At 43.2% G+C, this 26,109-nt stretch overlaps 1 protein-coding gene across 2 annotated transcripts; it reads right to left on the bottom strand.

Annotated features, from left to right (window-relative positions):
- Positions 1-9,774: 9,774 nt before the first annotated feature.
- On the bottom strand, positions 9,775-24,701 carry lysmd3 (LysM, putative peptidoglycan-binding, domain containing 3). 2 transcript variants are annotated; one of them, XM_080189145.1, is made up of 3 exons: positions 24,470-24,701; positions 21,630-21,893; positions 9,775-12,034 (listed from the first exon to the last, which is right to left on the bottom strand). In XM_080189145.1, the coding sequence occupies exons 2-3, from the start codon at positions 21,885-21,887 to the stop codon at positions 11,387-11,389; spliced, it is 906 nt and encodes a 301-aa protein (XP_080045271.1). In that variant the 5' UTR covers positions 21,888-21,893; positions 24,470-24,701; the 3' UTR covers positions 9,775-11,386. The 2 variants fall into 2 exon arrangements, with proteins under 2 accessions (XP_080045271.1, XP_080045270.1); XM_080189144.1 differs by having other exon boundaries at positions 24,347-24,700.
- Between the last annotated feature and the right edge of the window lie 1,408 nt (positions 24,702-26,109).

Genomic DNA, 26,109 nt, shown 5'->3' with positions numbered 1-26,109 from the left:
GCAGACGATACAAAGTTGGATGGGAGCGTGAGCCGTGGGGAGGATGCAGAGATGCTTCAGAGTGATCTGGGCAGGCTGAGTGTGTGGGCTTATGCATGGCAGATGCAGAATAATGTGGATAAATGTGAGATTATTCACTTTGGCAGCAATTATAGGAAGACAGATTATTATTTAAATAGGTGTAATTTGAGACAGTGGATACACAACGAGACCTTGAAGTCCTCATGTATCAGTCACTGAGAGTAAGTGTGCAGGTACAGCAGGCAGTAAAAAAAGGCAAATGGTACGTTGGCCTTCATAGTGAGATGATTTGAATAAAGGAATAGGGATATTTTTCTGCAATTGTAGGGCATTGGTGAGGCCACACTTGGAGTATTGTGTGCAGTGTGCATCTGAGGAAGGATGTAGAGGAAGTACAGCACAGGTTTACCAGGCTGATTCTTGGGATGGCAGGTCTGCCATATAAGGAGAGACTAAGTCGGTTAGGATTATATTCACCGGAGTTTAGAAGCGTAAGAGGGAATGTCATAGAAACTTGTAAAATTCTAACAGGGTTAGACAGGGTAGATGCAGAAAGAATGTTCCCAATGGTGGGGGAATCCAGAACTAGGGGTCATAGTTTGAGGATAAGGGGCTAAATCTTTTGGAACTGAGGTAAGGAGAAATTTCTTCACTCGGAGGGTGGTAAATGTGTGGAATTCAGTACCGCAGAATGTAGTTGAGGCCCAAATGTTATCTGATTTCAAGAAGAAATTAGATATGGCTCTTGGGGTTAAAGGGGTCAATGGATATTGGGGAGGAAGGGGGTATCAGGGTATTGAATTTATTGATCAGCCATGATCAAAATGAATGGTAGAGCAGGCTCGAAGGGCTGAATGGCCCACTCCTTCTTCTAGTTTCTATGTTTCTATGATTCTAAAACATCTGCAATTAAAAATCTAATGATGACCATGAAAGCATTGTCAATCGTTATTTAAATCACTACTGATTCACTACTGTCCTTTAGAAGAGGAAATATGCTGCCTTGCCTAGCCTGGCCTACATGTGACTTAAGACCCACAGCAATATGGTTGATTCTTAAATGCCCTTTGAAATGGCCCAGCAAGCCAATCTCAAGGGCAATAAATGTGTGCAGCCAACCACAACCACATCCTATAAATGAATAAAAAAAAACTATAAATAGGCTGTGAGACAAGCTTAGGTATAAGTTAACCATTGACTTTATTCTCTATCCTGAATGTTCAACCTATTAATATTTTACATTACTGATAAGCTTGGCAACTTCCTGGAGGATGTGGTCGAGGGGTGTGGCGTGGAGGTAGGTAGGGGGAACATAGCGGAGGTCAGGGGTAGGATACAATTGAAGCTGAGCACAGGGCCATGCTAACTGTAAATCCACCACTGCCCAGCACAGAAATGCCCATCAGGGCATGAAGAGGATCTGCTGCTCCATTAGGGTAAAGTGCATCATTTACTTGTACTGTGAACTGACACATGGAAGGGAATCAGGCAGTCTAACAGGAATTGGGTTTGCACTACTGACCAGCAGATAGGACATGTGCACTGAATGTGTGCATGCCACTTCACGCTCTCAATTTTCTATCAGTTGTAGGATATCCCTCTTATTACTGGGGAGAGGTCAGCAGCAGCCATAGGCATGCATGTTCCTGAATTGCTCATACAACCAATGGGTGGACAATCTGTCTTTCTGCTCACAATTGGGAGCAGTCCCAGGCTGGAGGTGGAATTCTGCACATTTGAAACTTCATCTATTTCAACGAGCAGGCTGTTGAGATAGCCAGGGAGGAGTAGCACCATGCCTGCACTGAGGCAAGATAGGACTGTCCCAGGAAGCCAGTAAGGATGCCTCCAATCTGCAGTTGTCAGCTGTGCTCAGCGTAAAACTTTAATTAAGGAGTGTGAAGTTGTACGAATGAAATAGTGACATGATGGGAAAATTGGTCAAGTATTTGGTACAAAATAAGGAACACTGACTCCGCATAACCTAAGACATGAACAAGACCAAGAAGGTCAAGACCTGATAAGACTGATTCCACATGACCTAGTGATGTATGAATAAGACAAGATAAGATCAGAAATGACAAAGTCATCAGCCTTCTTCTGTTCTATCAAAAGGACAAGATAAAAGTATGAACGATGAGACAAAGAGTTTTAGGAGGTCAGCAGGTTGTACCATTATTTATGACAATGCTTATGACATTATTATTGATCAAATTTTTCAATAAGCTGTGGTCACAAAAACTGATAATGATTATGTATAAATACCAAACTGATTCTTTATGTAAGGGCGGACTTGAGGGCAGAATTAGCAAGTCGTAACGACGGCTCTCTGAACTCAAGTTTTTACCAATACTGCATGCAGTCTTTCGGAAATAAAGATAAGTTGTTTTGTTGGAACGAATTATGTTCAGTCTCTCTACCATAGTCAAGAAGCAGGAAAAATTTCCACTTCAACAGGAGCCTGTTTAGTCAATCGCTAAATCTTTCTTTTGTCTGTTCGAGGTACCAGCAAGAAAAGAGAGAGGCGAACAAAGAAGACCAGGCACAGCTACATGTCTATGCTACCTTTAAGAAGGATACCTCCAAATTCTCAGAAGATACACTGCCACGGCATTCACCTGCACCCTCCACCAGCATAGACACAGTCATCATAGTTGGTCCATGCTCTAGAATAGACCTGAAGTCATGAGCAGATGCGACCGAAGTTCCAGTCTTGCTGTTTGTCATTTTAATGATCGTGGGCATCCAAGGGTCTGGAATGTGGGCTCCCATCAGAGTCTGATAATTAATTATTTTGATTCACATCAACATGGGGCAGCACGGTGGTGCAGTGGTTGGTGCTGCTCCCTCACAGTGCCAAGGGCACGGGTTTAATTCCCATCTTGGGTCACTGTGCAAAGTCTGCACGTTCTCCCCGTGTATGCATGGGTTTCTTCTGGGTGGTCCCGTTTTCTCCCACAGTCCAAAAGACATGCTGGTTAGGTGCATTGGCTATGCTAAATTCTCCCTCAGTGTACCCAAACAGGCACTGGAGTGTGGCGACTAGGGTATTTTCACAGTAACTTAATTGCCGTGTTAATGTAAGTCTACTTGTGACACAAATAAAGAAACTTTAAAACTTTAGTCATTACACAATAATCACATGTGCAAATGCATTGGCCATCATTAATGAATGTGTTGCCTGGCCATGCATCATGCAAGCCATTACTTTTAGCATACCATGTTCTGACCTTTGAAAATATGTTCAGCTGGATCACTTCATCTCCAGCTTCTGATGTTGCTATCAAATTATGACCCAGAGAACTCCCTCCCCCACTCAGCCACTGAACCCTCAACCCAACAGGTAAGGTCCTGCCCTCCAGCCCACATTACCTCCCTGCCTCCCCCAGTCTCTTCCTTACCCAGACAGCCTCCATCACCACATCCTCTTGCCTGCATCCTTCATCCAGCTTCCACTCCACCATCCACACTACCTCTCCTCCAGCCTTCACCTACATCCCATGTCCCACCTTCACTCAGCTCGTTTACTGGCATCCAACATGAATTAAGTTGTGAGCGGACCGCAAGATGGCCAAAGCAGTATCATTTCTACTCAAAGTGTGTAAGAAGTCAAGCCTTCCAGGTGCATGCAACTTACCCATAAAAGTGAACATTCTAATTTCTGACTGGTAGAGAGAGGGAACTTCATTAATTTGGAGCAGGAGCTTAATTCGAGTGAGGTGACCTTTTATTGAACATTCATGACATGATAATACATGCAGAAGGGTTTCTGACATCATTGGTCATATAGCTTGAGCCACCTTTAAAGTCCTGAGAACATAGAATCCTACAGTGCAGGACGCTATTTGGCCCATCGAGTCTGCACCAATCACAATCCCACCCGGCCCTAACCCCATGCATTTACCCTAGCTAATCCCCCAGACACTTAGGGACAATTTAGCATGGCCTATCCACTTAATCCACACATTTTTGGACTATGGGAAGAATGATGTGAAGATGCCAGCATCGGACTAGGGTAAACACAGTAAGAAGTCTCACAATACCAGGTTAAAGTCCAACAGGTTTATTTGGTAACAAAAGCCACTAGCTTTTGGAGTGCTTGTACCCCTTCATCAGGTGAGTGGGAGTTCAATTCACAAACAGGACATATAAAGACACAAACCCAATTTACAAAATAATGATTGGAATGCGAGTCAAAGAACAAAGAACAAAGAACAAAGAACAACACAGCACGGGAAACAGGCCCTTCGGCCCAACGAGCCCACACCGCCGTCCCACTGTCTCAGTGACCTATTCATGATTTTAGTCTACGCCTAATGTGCGAGGATCAGGGAGGTCCAATATAGGGACAATTTAGTACCCAATCAATCAGCCTAAAAGCACATCTTTGGGATGTGGGAGGAAACTGGAGTACCCGGAGGAAACCCACGCAACCACGGGGAGAACGTGCAAACTCCCACAGACACAGGCCCAAATCCATGTGTCCGCACAGCAACAGAGATAGTCTCTGAGCTGTCATGTTGCCCTCGAGATGGTCCAGTTTAAGCACACTAACGACATGAAGCAATAGGCAACTCCCGAAGCAACGTCCAAGAGCAGCCCACTACAACCTGCCGCATGCATGCCCCTTGCTGGACTTAAATGCCTGTGGAGACAAAAAAATTCATTATTAAACAGGCAAAGACTGTAACATCCCTGAGGCAAAAACGGAATCCCAAGCCTACAATGTTTAGTAAGGCCTGCTATATCCCCCTATATGTAGCCCGCTCATGTGGCTGTCTAAGTGACTCTTAAACAACCCTAGCGTGCCTGCTTCCACCACCTTACTCGGCAGTGCATTCCACACCCCCACTACCCTTTGTGTGAAAAACTGCCCTCTAATATTTGTCTTATACCTAGCCCCCCTCACCCTAAGCCCGTGACCCCTCGTTCTATCCATTTCTAATAGCGGAAAAAGCTTACCACCATTTACTCTATCTATCCCCTTCATAATCTTATAAACCTCTATTAGATCCCCCCTCAGCCGACGTCTCTCAAGGGAAAACAGCCCAAGTTCGTTCAATCTTTCCTCGTAAGACAGCCCTTCCATACCAGGCAGCATCCTGGTAAATCTCCTCTGCACTCTCTCCAGGATCTCTACATCCTTCCGGTAGTACGGCGACCAGAACTGGACGCAGTACTCCAAGTGAGGCCTAACCAACGTTAGGTTGGTACAGGTAATCAAATCTTAAAGGTACAGACAACGTGAGTGGGGAGAGGGTTAAGCACTGATTAAAGGGATGTGTATTGTCTCCAGACAGGCCAGTTAGTGAGACTTTGCAAGTCCAGGCAGGTCGTAGGGGTTACAGATAGTGTGACATAAACCCAAGATCCCGGTTGAGGTCACCCTCATGTGTGCAGAACTTAGCTATTGGTCTCTGCTCAGCGACCTTGCGCTGTTGTGTGTCGTGACGGTCACCTTGGAGAACGCTTGCTTGAAGATCAGAGGCCGAATGCCCGTGACTGCTTAAGTATTCCCCAACAGGAAGAGAACAGTCTTGCCTGGTGATTGTCAAGTGGTGTTCATTCATCCATTGTTGTAGCGTCTGCATGGTCTCCCCAATGTACCATGCCTCGGAACATCCTTTCCTGCAGCGTATCAGGTAGACAGCGTTGGCCAAGTTGCAAGAGCATGTACCATGTACCTGGTGGATGGTGTTCTCATGTGAGATGATCTGGCATGTCTTGCAGAGGTTGCTGTGGCAGGGATGTGTGGTGTCGTGGTCACTGTTCTCCTGAAGGCTGGTTAGTTTGCTGCAGACAATGGTCCGTTTGAGGTTGTGCAGTTGTTTGAAGGCAAGAAGTGGAGGTGTAGGGATGGCCTTGGTGAGATGTTCGTCTTCATCAATAACATGTTGAAGGCTCCAGAGAAGATGTCATAGCTTCTCTGCTCTGGGGAATTACTGGACGACAGAGGGTACTCTGTCCACCGTGTCCCATATTTGTCTTCTGAGGAGGTCGGTGCAGTTTGCGCTGTGGCACGTTGGAACTGTCGATCGATGAGTCGAGCGCCATATCCTGTTCTTATGATGGCATCTTTCAGCATCTGGAAGTGTCTGTTGCGATCCTCCTCATCTGACCAGATTCTGTGTCTATGGAGGGCTTGTCCGTAGGGGATCGCTTCTTTAACATGTTTAGGATGGAAACTGGGGAAGTGGAGCATCATGAGGTCATCCGTGGGTTTGCAGTACAGTGAGGTGCTGAGGTGACCTGTCCTTCATGGAGATGAGTGTGTCCAAGAATGCAATTGATTCCGGAGAGTAGTCCATGGTGAGCCAGATGATGGAATGGAACTTGTTGTCATCATATAGTTGTTTCAGTGATTGTTCACCACAAGTCCAAAGGAAGAAAATGTCATTGATGTATCTAGAGTATAGCATCGGTTGAAGGTCCTGTGTGGTGAAGAACTCTTGGTCAAACATATGCTTGAAGATCTTGGCATATTGAGGTGTGAATTTGGTCCCTGTGGCTGTTCCATGTGTCCAAATGAAGAACTGGCTGTTGAAAGTGAAGATATTGTAGTTCAGGATGAAGCGGATGAGTTGTAAAATAGAATCTGGAAACTGGCAGTTGTTGGTGTTGAGTGCTGAGGCAGTTGCAGCAATGCCATCATCGTGGGGGATGCTGGTGTTGAGTGTTGAGACATCCATTGTGGCGAGGAGTGCTCCTGGTTCAACTGCTCCATGTGTGCTGAGTTTCTGTAGGAAGTCTGTAGTGTAGCGACAAAAGCTGAGGGTCCTTTGTACAATGCGTTTCAGGATGCCCTCGACATAGCCGGAGAGGTTTTCGCACAGGTTGCCATTGCCTGATACGTGGGACAGCCGGGTGTGCTTGCCTTGTGTGTCTTTGGGAGGCAGTAGAGATCTCCAATACGGGCAGTACGTGGGATGACAGCATGCAGGGCGCTCTGGAGGTCTAGATCAAAAGTCTTATTCAGTGTTGAGTTGAAGAGTGTGTTCTTTGGTTGGATCAGTGGGTAACTGTCTGTAGTGTTCCCTATTGTTCAGTTGTCAATACACTTTGCAGTAATCCGTTCTGCTCAGTATGACGATGGCCCGACTTTTGTCTGCTGGTTTGATGACAATTTTGCAGTTGGTCTTGAGAGCGTGGATGGCATTGCGTTGTGCTTGGGTGATGTTCGGGGCTGTCTTGTGAGTGCGGCTGATGAATCTGGTGTTGACGTACCTCCTGATGGCTTGGGCATACATGTCAAGTCGAGGGCAGTGGCCTTCCAGAGGAGTTCAATTCGACTCGTTCCTCTTCAGTTGCTGCATTGCAGATCTCTCTATCAGCTGTTCTGGTTCATTGACTGTCTCATTGTGTTCACTGTTGGCCTCTCGGGGTTTGTGGATGAAATCCCGCAGTCTTATTCGCCTGATGAATTCCTCTGTGTCTGCTGCGAGACTAATGGGGTCTGTTTTGGTGGTGGGGTAGAAACCAAGCCCTTGGCTGAGAACTTCGATTTCATCTGGTTGAATTGTGTAGTCCGACAAGTTGACAATGGTCTTCCCTGCAATGGTACTGTTTTCTACTGTGGTACCAGGGGAGGCTTGGTTGCTGCTAGTGGTGATGCCGAGTTTCTCAAGTTTCCTGCTCTTGGTGTGCGTGTAGATGGTGTAGTTCCTTTGTCTTGTCTGCTTGGCAGAGTTTCGCAGCTGGCCTGCGTCCTGAATGCAAGTTGAAAATATGGACTCTATCTTGGTTTCCAGGATGTGGCGTTTGCTGTAGTATGAGGTGTTTGAGGAGTGTGAGAGAGGTGCGACGGCAGAGTCTCTCAGCGTAGCCTGTGTTATAGGTTGACCTGAGTGGGTTTGTGATCTGTAGTCCTTTCGGTATCTTGTCTATTTTCTTGCATCTTTGTAGAAACTTGATGTCTGTGTCAATATGCGCGATCTTCTTGGAGATCCTCTGCACTTGGAACCGGCAGTTTGCAGTGTCGATGGTAGTCATGATGTGTAGATGTCGGCGTTGGACTGGGGTAAACACAGTAAGAAGTCCAACAGGTTTATTTAATAGCCCTCTCTCCACTCACATTGTCTGTACTTTTAAGACTTGATTAACTATAAAGACTCAGATTCCAATCATTATCTTGTAAATTGAGTTTGTGCCTTAATGTGCCGTGTTTGTGAATAGAACTCCCACTCACTTGTCAAAGGGGAGCAAGCGCTCCGAAAGCTAGTGGCTTTTGCTACCAAATAAACCTGTTGGACTTTAACCTGGTGTTGTGAGTCTTCTTACTGTGGAAAGAAGTCAGAACACCCGGAGGAAATCCGCACATAGGGAGAATGTGCAAACTGTGAGGCAGTAGTGCTAACCACTGTACCATCGTGCCAGCCAAGAACAGAATTCTAAAGTTGATCCCACTGCTGGGCAAACAGATTTTTGGCCTCAAATTCCTATCTGCCATGTTTCCCTCTGCTGGCAAGACATTAGGATTCTATCCATTGTACTTGGCCAAAAAGGAGAAAGTTAAGTATCGCTGGCTGGCTCAGACTGTTGTACCAGCTCTATGAACAGCTTTTAATTTTAAACAGTGATTTCAACTATGAAATAGATGTAATATTTTCAGATCAGGAAAATATTTTAACAGAAACAACATAACAGACAAGTGCATTTTTCATTGGTGGTTGCCAACTAACAGACTCATCCTTTTCAGCTTTCTCTTGTTTATAGTAAGGGGGGGGGAGAAAAGGTCAGATTAATCTGGTAATCATATCAAACTGCAATTTAAAAATCGGAGTGCTCTTTTGAAGTCTTTTGTTTAAATCAATAAAAATTCTTAAGTTGCTTCTCACTCCAAAATGAGTACCGAGTGGCAAAAGTAAGAAGCTACATTTGTTTATTAAAATTTAGCAAATATATATTTAGGAAGGAAAACATATTGTAGTTTCTAATAAGTACAATTTTACATCTTTTGGAGGTTTATATGGTCTAAACAAAAATACATTTAGAACTGATTTTAGTGGTCTTTGAAGCTCATGAGATATGGGGAGAAGTTTTCCCATCCTGCTCAACAAGGGAATTGTAGCAAGCAGGAGGAAGGCCACACAAAGGTCCGTTGACCTCACAGCAGTATTTTCTGGTTTTGGTGCAAGCGCGGCTAGAAATTTCTACCCATTGTTGTTTTTGTTTGAGACAGTTAATCTTAAAAATAACTTGCACAGTGAAGGTGTAGTTGGAATGCATACTATGGATGCAAATTCTGTTTTTCTACAATTACACTGATAGGAGATTTGTACAAGCTCCACTTTCACAGAAAACAACAGGCATTGATTTATACTGGGTCAGTGCTTACGATGAGAGTTTCCAACAGGTCTTCTAAGGGGTGGAAAGAAGCTTAATTATTATGTCAGGCTCGGTTTGGGGCTTGTTGCATCATTAGAGATAAGCACCGAGTTTAATTGCAATGCCCTCAAACAGAACGGAAGTACAGGTTCAATAAGGCATGGAATCCCTGACGCAGACATTTAAAAAAAATCCTTCTGATCTGCCTCAATTTATAGGGCTCAAGCAGTTCACAGTTAAGTTTGACTACAACCCTCCTGTTATAGGCTGGAAATATTCCCTCCTGCATCGAAAATTAGTTGCCCTCCCACTGACCCTGCAAATTATGTCATGTCAACGATGAGTGTAATCCCAATGCCAAGAATGTTGGGGCTAATGTCTTGACTCACTGAACATTAAATATAAATATAAATGAGAAATGCATTGGGCATAAAAGGGTTTTAATTTTATTTTAAAAGTTAAAGAATACAATTTTGTTCGAAAGCTTTAAGAAAATATAACCGGTGTAAATGTCAGAGTTTCATTCTTCAATAGCCACATTTTGATATGCAATATCAGTAAATTAGAGTAATTTAATCCTTTCTTCACAATTATGATCTCCAGCTTTGATCTACAGAATCAATAACTGTTTTGTGTGACACTTTCTCAACAGCTCAACACAAATAAAACATCCACATGCTCTCAATTATGGTAATTTAAGTCAATAAATACATTTTTATATTAAACTATTAATTTTTACGTAACAGAATTCCTTTCTAGGAACAGATAAGATTAAGAAAACATGTTTTGTGACATTTGGAATGTGTACAGAAGAAGGCCATTCGACCCACCAAACCTGCACCGACTCTCCGATATAGTGTCTTACCCAGGCTCCCCCACCCCACCTTCCCCCTGGCAATCCCACTAACCTCACACATTTATCCCACTACTCTGCCTAACCTGCACATCTTGCAACACCATGGGGCAATTTAGCATGGCCAATCCACCTAACCTGCACATCTTTGGACAGCAGGGGCAACCTATGCAGGCACAGGGAGAATATGCAAACTCCACACAGTCATCCAAGGCTGGAATTGAACCCAGTCCATGGCACTGCAAGACAGCGGTGTTAACCGATGTGCCATCCTATATCATTATTCATCCCTGGTTTTACAAAAAAAACATAGGTGAGATGAAGTGAAAATTAAAGTATATTTATCAGTGTCACAAGTAAGGTTACGTTAACACTGCAATGAAGTTACTGTGAAAATCCCCTAGTCACCATACTCTGGCACCTATTCGGGTACACTGAGGGAGGATTTAACATGGCCAATGCACCTGACTAGCATGCCTATGGACTGTGGGAGGAAACCCACGCAGGCACAGGAGAACATGCCGACTCTGCACAGAGAGACAATGACTCAAGCTGAGAATCGAACCTGGGACCCTGGCGCTGTGAAGCAGCAATGCTAACCACTATGCCACCATGCTGCCCCATGATGATAATGCTAAATGCAATTTTTGACATTGGTTTTAATTTTTAACGTTTTAAATTACATATTAAAATTTTACAGAATCCTTAAACACAAATGGTGTTGCAATTCAATAGCTAATATAATCTCATCCGAGAGAAAAGTTGGACCACAGAACAAATCTTGATCATGTCAAGCTTAGAAATGCATTTAACAAAGCTAATCAAGGACAGGTAAAGGAAGACATTGGTTAATGACTAACACAAGGCAGCTGCTCGGAACTACAATATTAACCCAAGTTCAATTATTAATGCTATTATCAATTGACTAAGGCACAAACTTCTAGTCACTTTAAATTCAGAAAATTCAATATGTTATTTTGTATGTTACCATGTCCTATAACATTGGAAGGCAAGTCTCAACTGCTTGATCAATTATTTTGCAAAACGTGGTTCACTTTTGTGCTAAATATATGAACATTTGTAGCATGATCCAATTTTTCCAGTTTCTCTCCATTGCAACGAGAGGCTATTGGACAAAGTAATTTTACATTTGCATTGCACATAGCGTTGTGTGCTGGATTGTTAAGGTCAGGTGACAGTCATGTGAACTTTTGAGTTCACATGCTCAAGGGCCTCCTTTGAAGCCACTTTAGTCCTTTTCATGGGATTAATTTCATAGGTATACTTTGGCTCTTGCTGTGCAGGCTGAGTAACAGGTAGGTTTGTTGATTCCACAGTAGAATGATGGCTTGTCTCAACTTTTACCAGGACTTCATAGTAGAGAAGATAAAACACAGGTGTAACAATTCCAACTACTAACATTATCATCACTGCATTCCACCAACCTATGCCCCAATCAGCTCCATAATGGGGATCTTTTCGTGGCAAAGTTTTCCGATCTGCTGCTTGATAAAGTGGTTGTGTAGATAAAGCTGAAACAACCTCATTTAAATGCTCTCTAGTGGTATCATTTGATTTCACTATCCTTTCTATATCTTTATCAACCTCTCGGAGAAAGTTATCAGCATTTTCATTTGAGGAAGAGGAATCTACGGCAGTATTAGATTCCTGAAGCTGTGCATTAGATTCCAAGACAGGACGTGGAACTAGTCTTGATTTGACTGGACTGTGCGTGTCGCTCAGTAAAGTAATCTTTTTCACAGGAATCTTGATAGATCTGAGAGCAAAGAAGTCCTGGTCATTGATAAGATTATTAACCCTCTTGATATCTGCAACCTGAAAATTAAATTTAAATATTTAGTGACAAAACAATCATTCTAGGACTGTATGCCCATTATATTATTTCAAAAAGCTTTTCACCCACATCTCTTCACCATCAGGAGGCAGCATAAATGCACATGATTAATCATATTACGATTCTAACATCAAAGTTGGTAAGTATTTCAATTTCAGATAAGCAACTGCACTTAATTATTTAATATATTATATGATACTTTAAATCAAAATCCTCTTAACAATTTGAGACTGCAAATATGCGTTGCTGCTGCCAAAAGTATTACGTGTTCTTTTATTCTTGTGGCCTTTGATTTGCTGTAGATAAGATTTCTGCGGCTGTATTTTGACCCTCTGTCATTTTCCTGCTCCTCAAGATTCAGATTTTAATCTTCAATTTTGCTACTCTGCATTCTCAATAGAAAAATAAAAATAACTTTCTTCATATTGACTGTGATATCCAGTTGCATTGTTGAATCCATAGTTTTATTTTTTTCCAAAATGGACTTAAACAAGTCAACTTGCAACTTTGTTTTAAGATTATTAATCTCCAGAATTCTCTCCTCATTGGTTACAGATGCTCCATCGTTGACTACATTTAAGACTGGGATAGACAGATTTTTGGGCTCTTGGGGAATTAAGGAATAAGGGAGTGATGGGAAAATGGAACCTAAGTCCATGATCGTATTGAATGACAGAGCAGGCTCAACTGGCCTTATGGTATACTCCTGTTCCTATTTTTGTGTTCTTTTATGAGACAGCATTGTTTTGTTCGAGTGAGATTTTTCAATTGTAAGAAAGGGGGAGTGGGGACTACAGGAGTAATAACTGAATTAGGAGAATGAGATGAGAGAGATTATGATATTACCAAGTATCATGGTAGTCTTACAAGCATATAAAAAGTAAACACTGGTCCCTTAGAAGCAGAGAAATTGCCATGGGAAATAAGGAAATGTACTGAACAAATAGTTTCTGCCTGGCTTCATAGTAGCAGACACAAGTTACATGCAGAAAGAGAGTAACCTAGGGCTAATAAGAGCGATGAGATTGAGCCACTTAATATCTGCAGAGAAAAAATACAGAAGAAACTCAAGGGAATAAAATCTGACAAAATTTCATGGCCTACATCCTGGGGATCTAAAAGAGATAGTTGCAAAGATGTGCTGGGTATGATTTTTTCAAAATTCCATAGATTCGAGAATGGTTTCAGCAGATTGGATGTTCACATTTTTCAAGAAAGGAGAGAGAAAACAAGCCAATTAGACTGACATTAGGATTCTACTATTAAAGGAGGTCTTAATAATGTACTTAGAAAAGCCAAATATGATTAGAACAAGTCAACGTGGTTTTACAAAGGGAAATTTTGTTTTGACAAATTAATTTGCTGAGTTTTTGAGGATGTAACTTGGAAGGTGCGTGAACCAGTATGCCTAAATATACTTTGATTTCCAAATGTTTCAGAAAAAGGTTAACACACAAGATTAGGTTCATGCAGCTGTGGGTGTGGTGTTGGGAGGGCAGGTTGAACATATTAACATGGACAGAGGATCGGTTCACATACTATAAACAGACAGTAGGGATAAACAGGCAATTTCAAATTGACAGGCTGTGACTAGTGAAAAGCCACAAAGATCACTGCTGAGCCTGAGTTATTTACAATCTATATTAGTGACTTAGACATAGACAGAGAGAAATGTATCTAAATTTGCTGATGGCACAAAGCTAGATGAGACTACAAAGACATATAGGCAGATTAACTGAGTGTACAAGTTGGCAGATGGAGTATTTTGTAGGGAAGTGTGAAGGTAAGAATAGAAATACTGAATATTTTTTAAAAGGTACCAAACTTGTTCAAACTTTTATTATTGGCAGCTTAAATGTTGCACAATTTTAAAATAAGTGCATGTGTTCACTAGAATGCAAACAAAAAGCATACATGCAACCATCTAACTCAAGTCATTCATTATTTTTTGTTCAGATTTGAAAATATCCAATTTGTAAAACATTTACCAAATAGCATTATAAAATAGTATCATTGTATTCTTAAAGGTGCTGCTTTTGTCATATCAAACACAGCATTGCATTCTTGATGCAGTTTTTGCTTTTAATTTAAAATGCACACACAGATATTAGTAATCAATTACAAGTACACACAGGACTGCCAAATGGGCAGTGCTGCACGTTGGGATTTAAATTTGGATTAGAAAAAGGATTAACCCTATCAATGCTATATATGAGGTACAAGGTCCAAAAACGGAGGTAATGATGCATATGTACAAGTTGGTGAGTGCAATCAATGAATAGTTTTGGGTACCCTGTCATAGAAAGGATATTGGTAACATGCAGTACAGATTTACTGGGATGCTACCCAAAAATGAGAAGATATGGTTATGATAAAAGACTTGGAAAAACTTGGACTTCTCTGTTCTCATGAATGAAGTTAAGGAGTGATCTTCAAACTTAATTTACTGCTTGGTGGATCAATAATAAGTGGATTTCAACATCAGATATTTTCTTAATTTTTTTCTTCAGGAAATGGGTGATGCTGCCAAGCATGTGTTTAATGCCTATTCCTTGTGCATTGGAATGATTGTGGTCCTCGTGGCAATAGTACTCAATGCCTTTTTTTTTACAGCACTAAATGTCATATTCCAGCAAGTAAAAAGTTTAAGTATCCTAACGCTGCTTTCCAAAGCCACAGACAAGAAAATGCAACTGAGTCAAAGGATAGGATGAGTAAAATGACCGGTAAGTGAAGTGGCAGGTTGGTGAGTGGCTAACTGTTCTGGGGGTTAGTCAGAGTGGATTAGGGAATAGTTGAGGCTAAGTAGAAGGAGTCAGGTGGTAGGGAGCTAGTCAGATGGAATCAGCGAGGCAGCTTGGAGGTTATTCAGGAGCAGGGTACACAGTCAGTGTGAGTCTTTGGAGGGGGGGGGGGGTCAATTTTGTAAGTACTTAGGTCTTAAGACTAGGTTATTTCCTAACATTTCCATGGGAACTAACTAGATAAGTAGGTTGGAACTATTCAAAGTCTCAGACTCTAGCTGAAGAGTGGATAGTTTTTTGGAGGCTCCCAGGGAGCAGAATATAAACTTCCTGGGCAATTCTCACTGAATTGGGACTTACAGATCCTGTAGTATATTTTGCAGTGTACATCCGTTCTCTGAATATCCAGGGATCAGAAGACCTGGGCCATTTAGTCTTTTTCATTTTATTCTATTTACTATTTTTTAAAAAAGCAAAAGAAAATGCACGAGATGCATAAAAGCTTTACTCTTATTTCAAGGCACTGATCTATTTTTGGAGAAATAAAGATTTTATTTGTCTGTTTTTTTTCTAGTATTATTTCCAAAAGTATTGATCCCAACAATATTGCGAAATGTGTGAATTAACAAAAGCACAGCATTACAAAAATCAATAGTGGAACTGCTTTCTGCATTTTCTTACAAGTCAGGTTGGTGAAAGGTTTGTAGCGTATTTCCCCAGGGATAAGTGTTGGACCTTTGCTCTTCCTGCTTTATTAATGACCTAGATTGTGGTGTGCAGGGCATGATTTCACAATTTGCAGATGATATGGAGATTGGAAGCATTGTCAACTATGACGAGGGTACTCTTGAACTTCAAAAGGACATAGGTATATTGGTGGATAGGGCAAACAAGTAGTAGATGAAGTTCAATGCATAAAAGACGAGATGATTCATTTTGGCACGAAGAATATGGAGAGACAGTATAAAACAAAGGGAGAAATTATAAAGGCGGTGCAAGAACAAATGGGGCTCAAGTACATATGTACACAAGTCATTGAAGGTCGCACGGCATGTTGACAGAGCAGTTAATAAAGCTTATAGAGGCTAATTTTGCTGTCACACTCACCACAGGAATTGGAGTGAGCGAGGGAAGATCATGAAAAGACCTACTGACCTTGGGCGGGATTTTCCAGTTTCCAGGTGAGCTAGAAAATTCCACCCATGATATCTTAACAATATTGCAAAATGTGTGATATCCAGGTTTTATTAATAAGGACAGAGGGTACAGGAGCAAGGAGGTGATGGCATTCTCTGTAGACTATTAATCCAGAAACTCAATTCATGTTCTGGGGACCATATTCAAATCCCACCATAGCAGATGGCGGAATCTGAATTCAATAAGAAATACTTGGAATTAAGAATCTCCTGATGATCATGAAACCATTGAGATTGTCAGAAAAACTCAGCTGGTTCACTAATGTCCTTTAGGGAAGGAAATTAATCTTCTTTACCTGGCCTACATGTGACTGCTGAACCACAGGAACATGGTTGACTCTCAACTGCCCTCCAAGGGCAATTAGAGATAGGCAATAAATGCTGGCCAGCCAGCAATGCTCATGTCTCATTAATGAATTTTTTAAAATGTTGAACTTGTATAAAACACAAGTTGGCCTCATCTGGAGTCCAGTACTATGTGCTATACTTGAGAAAGAATGTGAAGTCATTGGATAGTGTTAAGAGGAGATTCACAAGAATGATTCCAGGGATAAACAACTGTAGCTAATAAATGAGAAAGGTTGGGACTGTTTTCCTTGGGGGAAAAAAGGCTGAGAGAAGATTCGATAGAGGGGGATGGATAGGGTAAATAGTGAGGAACTGTTCCCTCTTAATAGTGCTTGAAGAAGACATTGTTTGCTGGAGCAGACGAGGAAGGAGCATCAGAGAGAAAGGAGAGAAAGCTAAGACTTTACCTGTTAAAAACCTGTTTAAAATAAGTTTAAAGCACTTTGTTCTTTGTAGAACTGTTTAAAGCATTTACTTATTGTATTTACTGCTTTAAGAATTGTGAGGGAGTGATTATCAGGCAGTTGTGGCCCATCAGCTTTAAATCAGCGCCAAGTTTAAAAGGAGGCCTGGTGTAGATAGCGGGCAGCGTTGGAGCGGGCAGCGGAGTGAGAGGGAAGCAGAGTGAGCTATTAGGGCTTAATATCAAAAAGGGCTGGAAGGTAAAAAGGCCAGGTGGAAAGAACAAGGAAAAAAAAAAAAATTTTTTTTTCAAAACTACTACAGCAAAAAACAAGGAAAATATTTTTTCCCACAACAAATTATATTGAATAATGGAGGGGCATGTGATGTGCGGTTCCTGTATGATGTGGGAACTGGTGGACCCCAGGGTCCTTCCCAGTGGCCATGTCTGCAGTAAGTGCAGGTTGCTGGAGGAGCTCCAGCTCAAGGTGGATGAGCTGGCCTCTGAGCTACAGACACTGAGGCTCATCAGGGGGAGAGAGGGTGTCATTGTCAATGGGGTGCAAGTGACATCCACCCCCCCTAGACTGTCTAAATCTAAGGGTCAGGAACAAAAGGGGGCTGCTGGGAGGAGGAAGGGGGGTGAGGAGCGGAGGCCTCAGCCTCTTAATCTGCATAACAGGTTTGAGGTTCTTGCTTCCAGTCTGGAAGAGGACGAGGCAGGTGAGGTTGGTGAGCAAACTGCACACGGTACAGTGATGCAGCAGGACATAGGCAAAGAGAAGGGGAAAAGGAACGTAGTAGTGATTGGAGATAGTGGGGTGAAGGGTATTGACACTGTCCTTTGTCACAATGACAAAGTGCACAGAAGGGTGTGTTGTCTGCCTGGTGCTCGGGTACAGGATGTCGCAGCTGGGCTGCAGAGGAATCTGGAGTGGGAGGGTGAGAACCCAGTTGTGGTGGTACATGTGGGTGCCAGCGACGTAGGCAAAGTGCGGACTGAGGATCTGGGGAGGGAGTATGAGAAGCTGGGAATTGAATTAAAAAGTAGAACCGACAAGGTGGTCTTCTCTGGGCTACTGCCTGAACCGAGTGCAGACGGGCGTAGGGTTGACAGGATAAAGGAAGTGAATGGGTGGCTCAGAGATTGGTGTGGGAGGAATGGGATCGAATTTATGGGGCATTGGCACCAGTATTGGGGTAGGTGGGACTTGTTCGGGCAGGATGGGGTTGGTCTGAATCGTGCTGGGACCAGAGTGCTGGCGAATCGAGTAAAGAGAACTGTAGACAGGGCTTTAAACTAATTAGGGGGGGGGAGGGTGCGAGGGTAGGTGATGTTAGGAGGTCTACAGTTAAGGATAGGGTACAGGTAAGGGAAGAGGCTGAGGATGTCCCAAGTGGTGGCGTTACGGCAAATAGGGTCCAGAAGAAGGCTGGGATGAAAGCGCTTTATCTGAATGCACGAAGCATTCGGAATAAAGTGGATGAGCTGGTGGCGCAGATCGACACAAATGGATACGATCTGGTGGCCATTACAGAGACGTGGCTGCAAGGTGACAGGGACTGGGAGATGAATGTACAGGGCTATCAAGTGTTTAGGAAGGATAGGCAGGAGGAAAGAGGGGGTGGCGTAGCTCTGCTGATTAAGGACAGCATCAAGGTGGTAGCAAGGGATGATATCGGAGCCAAAGAGCAGAAAGTGGAATCGTTGTGGGTGGAGATTAGGAACAGCAAAGGGAGGAAGACGCTGGTGGGTGTCGTCTATAGGCCCCCGAATAATGATCTGGAGGTGGGGCGGGCTGTTAACGCGCAAATAAGTGCGGCGTGCAGGAATGGGACGGCAGTAGTTATGGGGGATTTCAATCTGCATATTGATTGGTCGACCCATGTTGGACGAGGTGGGCTCGAGGAGGAGTTCTTGGAATGCTGCCGGGATAGTTTCCTGGAACAGTGTGTGTTGGAGCCGACGAGGGAGCGAGCTATCTTGGATCTGGTGCTATGTAATGAGGCGGGTAGAATTAGGGACCTTGAGGTGAAGGATCCTCTTGGAGAGAGTGATCATTGTATGGTGGAGTTTCTGTTGCAGATGGAGGAGGAGAAAGTGGGTTCCCGGACACGTGTCCTTTGTTTGAATAGAGGGGAGTATGGTAGGATGAGAGAAGAATTGGCGAATGTGGACTGGGGGAGTGCGTTGGAAGGTAGGTCTGCTGAGGAGCAGTGGAGGATCTTTAAGGAGATCTTTCTTGGTGCTCAGCAGAAATTTATTCCGATGGTCAAAAAGGACAGTAGGAAGAGAGGTAATAAGCCGTGGATAACGAAGGAGGTGAAGGAAAGTGTTAAATTAAAAGCGGAGGAATTTAGAGTAGCTAAGAGCAGTGGGCGAGAAGAGGATTGGGAAAGGTTTAAATGTCAACAAAGATTGACAAAAAAGTTGATAAAGGAGGGTAGAAGAAGCTATGAAGCTGGGCTAGCACTTAATATAAAAAAGGATAGCAAGAGTTTTTATAAATATATAAAAAGGAAGAGGCTGGCTAGGGTGAACGTTGGTCCCTTAGCGGATGAGAAAGGGGACCTAGTGGTAGGGGATGGGGATATGGCTAAGGTCTTGAATAACTTTTTTGTTTCTGTCTTCACGGAGGAGGACGTGAATAATTTGCCGGGTGTTAGCGATGGAAAGGTGGTAGGACTGGAGGGTCTTAATGACATTACTGTTACTAGAGAGGTGGTGCGCGACAGACTGGAGGGGCTGATTGTGGACAAGTCCCCAGGACCGGATGGAATGCATCCGAGGGTTCTGAAAGAAATGGCGGAGGTGATAGTGGATGCCTTGGTGGTTATTTTCCAGACTTCGCTGGATTCCGGGGAAGTGCCGGAGGATTGGAAAACGGCTAATGTTACGCCGTTGTTTAAGAAGGGTGCCAGGCAAAAGGCGGGGAATTACAGGCCGGTTAGTTTAACGTCTGTGGTAGGTAAAATGTTAGAATCCGTCAGTAAGGAGGAAATTGCGAGGCATCTTGAAGGGAATTGCTTGATAGAGCAGACGCAACACGGTTTCATTAAAGGGAAGTCGTGTCTGACAAATTTACTGGAGTTCTATGAGGATGTGTCTAGGGCGGTGGATAGAGGAGAGCCGGTGGATGTGGTCTTTCTGGATTTTCAGAAGGCGTTTGACAAGGTACCTCACAAGAGGTTACTGCAGAAGGTCAGAGGACATGGAGTTGGGGGTAGGGTGTTAGCGTGGATAGAGGATTGGTTGTCAAATAGGAGGCAGAGAGTGGGGGTCAATGGGTGCTATTCGGATTGGCGGTTGGTGACTAGTGGAGTGCCCCAGGGGTCGGTGCTGGGGCCTCAGCTATTTACCATTTATATAGATGATCTGGAGGAGGGAACCGAGTGTAGGGTGTCGAAATTTGCTGATGACACCAAGATTGGGGGAAAGGCAAATTGTGCGGAGGGTGTGGAGAGTCTGCAGAAGGATCTAGATAGGCTGGGCGAATGGGCCAGGAAATGGCAAATGGAATTTAATGTTGGCAAGTGTGAGGTGGTCCACTTTGGTAGGAAGAATGGTAGGAAGGACTATTACTTACGTGGCGAAAAACTGCAGCAGGCGACGGTGCAGAGGGACCTCGGGGTCCTTGTGCATGAGTCGCAAAAACCCAGCCTGCAGGTGCAGCAGGTGGTCAGGAAGGCGAATGGGATGCTGGCCTTCATAGCGAGGGGGATTGAATATAAAAGTAGGGAGGTCTTGCTGCAGCTGTATAGGGCATTGGTGAGGCCGCAGCTGGAGTACTGTGTGCAGTTTTGGGCGCCGCACCTGCGCAAGGATATTTTGGCCTTGGAGGGAGTGCAGAGGAGGTTTACTAGGCTGATACCGGAGTTGAGGGGGTTGAGCTATGAGGAGAGGCTGAATAAACTAGGCTTGTACTCGTTAGAGTTTAGAAGAATGAGGGGAGATCTCATTGAGACGTATAAGATGATGAATGGGATGGATAGGATAGAGGTGGAAAGACTCTTCCCGCTCAAAAAAGACAGTAGGACTAGGGGGCACAGCCTCAAGATAAAGGGGGGGCAGTTCAGAACGGAGTTGAGGAGGAACTTCTTCACTCAAAGGGTGGTGAATCTCTGGAATTCTCTGCCCGTTGAAGTGGTGGAGGCTGCCTCGCTAAATATTTTTAAGAAGCGGGTTGATGGGTTTTTGATAAGAGAGGGGATTAAGGGTTATGGGGAGAGGGCGGGAAAGTGGAACTGAGCCACGACAGATCAGCCATGATCTTATTGAATGGCGGGGCAGGCTCGAAGGGCCAGATGGCCTACTCCTGCTCCTATTTCTTATGTTCTTATGTAACTAGAAGACAGAAGTTCAAAATAATAGGCAAAAGGTGTAGAAGTGATGTGAAGAGTTTTTTCCTCCCACTCGGGGTGGTGGTTGGAATCTGGAACAAACTTCTTGAGAGGGTGATGGAGGCAGGTTTGATTGCGGTATTCAAAAGGGGATTGGACTGTTATCTGAAAAGAACGTGCAAGGGTACGAGGATATGGCAGGGGAGTGGGATTAGGCGGAATTATCCGGGAGAGCCAATGCAGATTCAAGGGGCCGAATGGCCTCTTTCTGTATTGTAAAAATCGTCAGTGAAGTCCGCAAGTCTCATTCACTCTGCAGCTGTGAACGGAATGAGTCACATTTTACAGCCACTATAACTCATTTTCTCCAACAAAACCTTTGCGTACTTGCCACCTTTAGCATATTCTTTAAACCAGACTGTATTATCCCTTTACTTCATACTCTGCATATTTCAATCCTATTTTCTGCCTATAGCTTTCTTTACCATTCCTTCCACCTCTTCTTTGTAATAATCCTTTACGTTATGACTCAAATCATCACTTACAGTACAGCAGTACTGCAAAGCAAGTGCATTCAAGGTGTCACCCTCTTGAATTTCCCGGACCAGGTACACAATATCATCCAACCGATCTTTAGATGTACTTCGTATTTTCTTTCCTCTTGGTCTCAGTTCAAAACATTCTGCATCCTCTTCTGAAAGTTCATTTTCTGAAGGTGTGCAACTTGCAAACACATAAACGTTACTTCCCAATGCCGGCTGAACAGTAGCCGGCAGAAAACGAGTTTGACTTCTCCCTGTCATGGTCAACTGTAAAGAAATTTAATGCAGTTAGTTTAACACTGGTCTAAGAAAGATCATCAAATAATTCACTTGAATACAAGTAGTACAGATGAGTAAGACCAGTTAGCCCATTCTAAGACATTCATTTGAAACAAAAACCAGTCATCTTATCACAATATCCTGCTATATAATACTTCCCCTATTTTCCTACCAAAACGTCAATTCTATCCATTGACTTCTCCACGTAAAGAATGTTTCTCACTTCACAGATAAATACTTACAATTTATTTTTAAACATAAGCCACTTCTATTAGTTCAACATTTTAAAACAAATACAGCGCACCTAGAACCACGTCAAAATACACTGAATTCTGCTCAAATGCACAACAATCTTTGGAAGTAAGCCAGACATTCTCTTACATAATATTCATAAACACATTTTCCCAGCAGCTCTCATTGGATGTAGATGAGGAAGAACATAAGAACATAAGAAATAGGAGCAGGAGTAGGCCATCTAGCCCTTCGAACCTGCCCCGCCATTCAATAAGATCACGGCTGATCTGTCGTGGCTCAGTTCCACATTGCCGCCCTCTCCCCATAACACTTAATCCCCTCGCTTATCAAAAACCCATCAATCCGCGTCTTAAACATATTTAGCGAGGCAGCCTCCACCACCTCAACGGGCAGAGAATTCCAGAGATTCACCACCCTTTGAGTGAAGAAGTTCCTCCTCAACTCCGTTCTAAACCGCCCCCCCTTTATCTTGAGGCTGTGCCCCCTAGTCCTACTGTCCTTTCTGAGCAGGAAGAGTCTCTCCACCTCTATCCTATCCATCCCATTCATCATTTTATACGTCTCAATGAGATCTCCCCTCATTCTTCTAAACTCTAACAAGTACAAGCCTAGTTTATTCAGCCTCTCCTCATAGCTCAACTCCCTCAACTCCGGTATCAGCCTAGTAAACCTCCTCTGCACTCCCTCCAAGGCCAAAATATCCTTGCCTAAGTACGGCGACCAAAACTGCACACAGTACTCCAGCTGCGGCCTCACCAATGCCCTATACAGCCGCAGCTGTAAGAGGAACACTTTATTTTCCCTTCTCTGATCCAAGGGTGCTGACATCGGTTGGTGCATCTACCTAACTCCTCCGCTAACTAAGATCAACACAAACAAGGGGTCATATCTGACACCTCCTGTTTTCAATGACTAAACATACACCATACAATCATTTTTACCTAGGTTATGTATCCGTGATGGAATGTTTGACAGATTTGTGTGTACAACCTCAGAGTATTTTGAATTCAAACAGATTTCTGAGATCCAGAATACCTAACTGTGTAATTAGTAACCCAAGATATATACGGTGGCACAGTGGTTCGCACTGCTGCCTCAGTGCCAGACAACCGGGTTCAATTCTGGCGTGAACTCACTGTGTGGAGTTTGCATTTTCTTCATGTCTGTGTGGGTTTCCTCCCAAACTCCAAAGACATACGGGTTAGGTTGATTGGTTATGCTAAATTGCCCCTTAGTGTCAGGGGGATTAGCAGGGTAAATACATGGGGTTAAGGGGAGAGGGCCTGGGTGGGATTATTGTCAGTGCAGGCTCAATGGGCCAAATTGTCTCCTTCTGCACAGTGGGGATTCTGTAATATATACAAATATAGAATATATACAAGCATACAGAAAAGATAGGGGGTTATTAGCTCAGTGACAATTAGAAAAATTCTATTACTATTTACCACATCACAGTCTCAAAATCCTCTGCCTCAAATTTCCAGTGAAAAAGTTCCCCTGCGTTTCTTTGGCCTTGCTATCACCCTGGGGAATTTGCTTTATACCTTTGCAAATGCTTATATACCCTTCCCAAAATCTATTGTTCAAAGCTACGCAAAAGATCTTCAAGCGCTATTTGATTCGGTTTGTGTACGTGGGTACTTTTCTATCTTTATGCTATTATCTTCAGATGCAACGTCAAAGATATTGTTAACCTGTTATGTTTCTGTTTGCACAGGTACCTTTAATGGCTGAGTCATGTCCAAAGCACAGTGCTACCTATTATATGGGAACAGAGTTGAGTGTATAATTCAGATCCCTCCTGTCGGAAGATTTTGGAGACAATCTTATCCGTTTTATTTACGGAGAAGTTTACAATATAGTCAAAGCGGTATTTAAATGTTGTTGGATTTTACGCTTGGAAACACAGCTCCATATTTAGAATCTCTCCTGGGAAGGTGTTAGTCGCTAACTCTGGGACCCAGCCCACTGGATCAGGTAGCTCAGGGTCAGACACTGGATACACTGCTTCCCTACAGGGGTACCACAGCTGACTGGACTGCCAGCTGGGGCTTGATGGGCTGAATGGCCCCCTTTCTGCGTCAGGCCCCTCCCTCCCGGGGACGGGGAGAGGTGGCGGATGCTCCCGTTCCAAGCCCATTCCGTGCGCCGTATGGAGCGGGTGCCGGGGTCGGGGCGGGACTCACCTGTTCGCTCTGCGGGCTTCCCCATCTCTTCATCGCGGGCCGAGCCACGTAGCCGGCAGTCGGCCGGGAGCAAACATGGCGCTCTGGCCAGGGTTCAGGGTGTGAGGGCGGGGTCGGCTGTACCTCAGGAGAGTCTCTCGGTGTGGGCCTCTTCCTCTCTGGGTCCGTCTCTCCAGCTTCTCCCTCTCTGGGGTAATCTCTCTGAGTGCGGCCTCTCTCTCGGTGCCTCACTGCCTCTCAGCGGATCCTCAAACTGCCAGATCAGCCATACCCTGAGATCTCGCGAGATTGAAAGCGCGAGCTGGCAGTGAGGGAGCTGGAACCGTTGTTGTTTGAATGTCAACGAATTAACATTGATAGCGCTGGGGTTATTGGGGCTGGGATTTGGATTATTGGGATTGATGGGATTGGGATTTGAATAATTAGGACTGTTGGGATTTGGGGGGATTATTGAGGCTGGGATTTAGATTGTTGGGATTTGAGTAATTGGAATTGTTGGGGTTGAGATTTGAATGATTGGGATTTGAATTATTGAGATTATTAGGGTTGGGATTTGAGTTATTCGGATCATTGGAGTTATTGTGGCTGAGATTTGAATTATTGGGGATATTGGGATTATTGGGGCTGGGATTTACATTATTGGGATTGTTGGGGTTATTGGGTTTACTGGGGTTGGGATTTGAATTATTGGGATTGTTGAGGTCAAGATTGGAATTATTGGGGGTTGGGATTTGAATGATCGCAATTATCAGGATTGTTGGGATTATTGGGGTTATTGTGGTTGGGATTTGAATTTTTGGGATTGTTGCCATGGGGTTATTGGGATTGGGATTTGAATTATTGTGATTTTAAATTTAAAGTTTATTTATTAGTGCCACAAGTAGTCTCACATTAACACTACAATGAAGTTACTGTGAAAAGATTAACTTTTCAATATTTTGTGATTGGGATTTGAATTATTGGGATTAATGGTATTTGGGTTATTGTAATTAGGATTTAAATTATTGGGATTAGGGTTATTGGGATGATTGTGATCTAAATGATTGGGGTTATTGGGACTTTAATGATTTCAGTTGGGGTTATGAGGATTTTAAGATTGGATTGGGGGTTATTGGGATTATTAGGATTTGAATTAGTGCAAATCATTCATTGGGATTAAGTTTACTGGGATTTGAATTAGTGTAATTGGATTGTTGGAATTGGGTTTGTTAGAATTATTAAAGTTTTGAATTAGTGTGATTGAATTATTGGAATTGGGTTATTGGGAGTAGTAGGATTTGAGTTAGTACAATTCAATTATTGGCACTGGGTGTGAATTATTGGTTTAGCGTTCTGAATGATTGTGCTTGGGTTTGGGTTATTGCGATTTCAGTTTTTGGGATTGGGTTTCTTGGGATTTAAATTAGTGCGAATTAATTGTTGGGATTGGGTTTATTAGGATTTGAATTAGGTTGATGATTGCAATGAAGAGTTATTTGTGCTGTTTTTGACATTTTTATACTAGAATGAAAGGGAGGTGTGGATTCCCCTACAAAAAAGTCTTAAGTCTGGAACTAAAGCTGCAAGTATTGTCTTGGGAGAATGTAGATACATACAATGTACCCCACCACCTTCCTGCTCAAAGACAATTTTTTTTAGTTTCAAAACATAGAAATATTATTTATATATAAATATCTAAATAAACCTAATTAAAGATAAGCCAGTGTATTCTGATACATATATTCATATATTCCACAGAGATTGTGGCTTGGTGGTTATTTCAT

Source organism: Carcharhinus amblyrhynchos, chromosome 5, assembly GCF_965287045.1.
Source record: "Carcharhinus amblyrhynchos chromosome 5, sCarAmb.v2.hapA, whole genome shotgun sequence".
Classification (NCBI taxonomy): Eukaryota; Metazoa; Chordata; class Chondrichthyes; order Carcharhiniformes; family Carcharhinidae; genus Carcharhinus; species Carcharhinus amblyrhynchos.
This window is presented reverse-complemented; position numbering and strand designations above follow the sequence as displayed.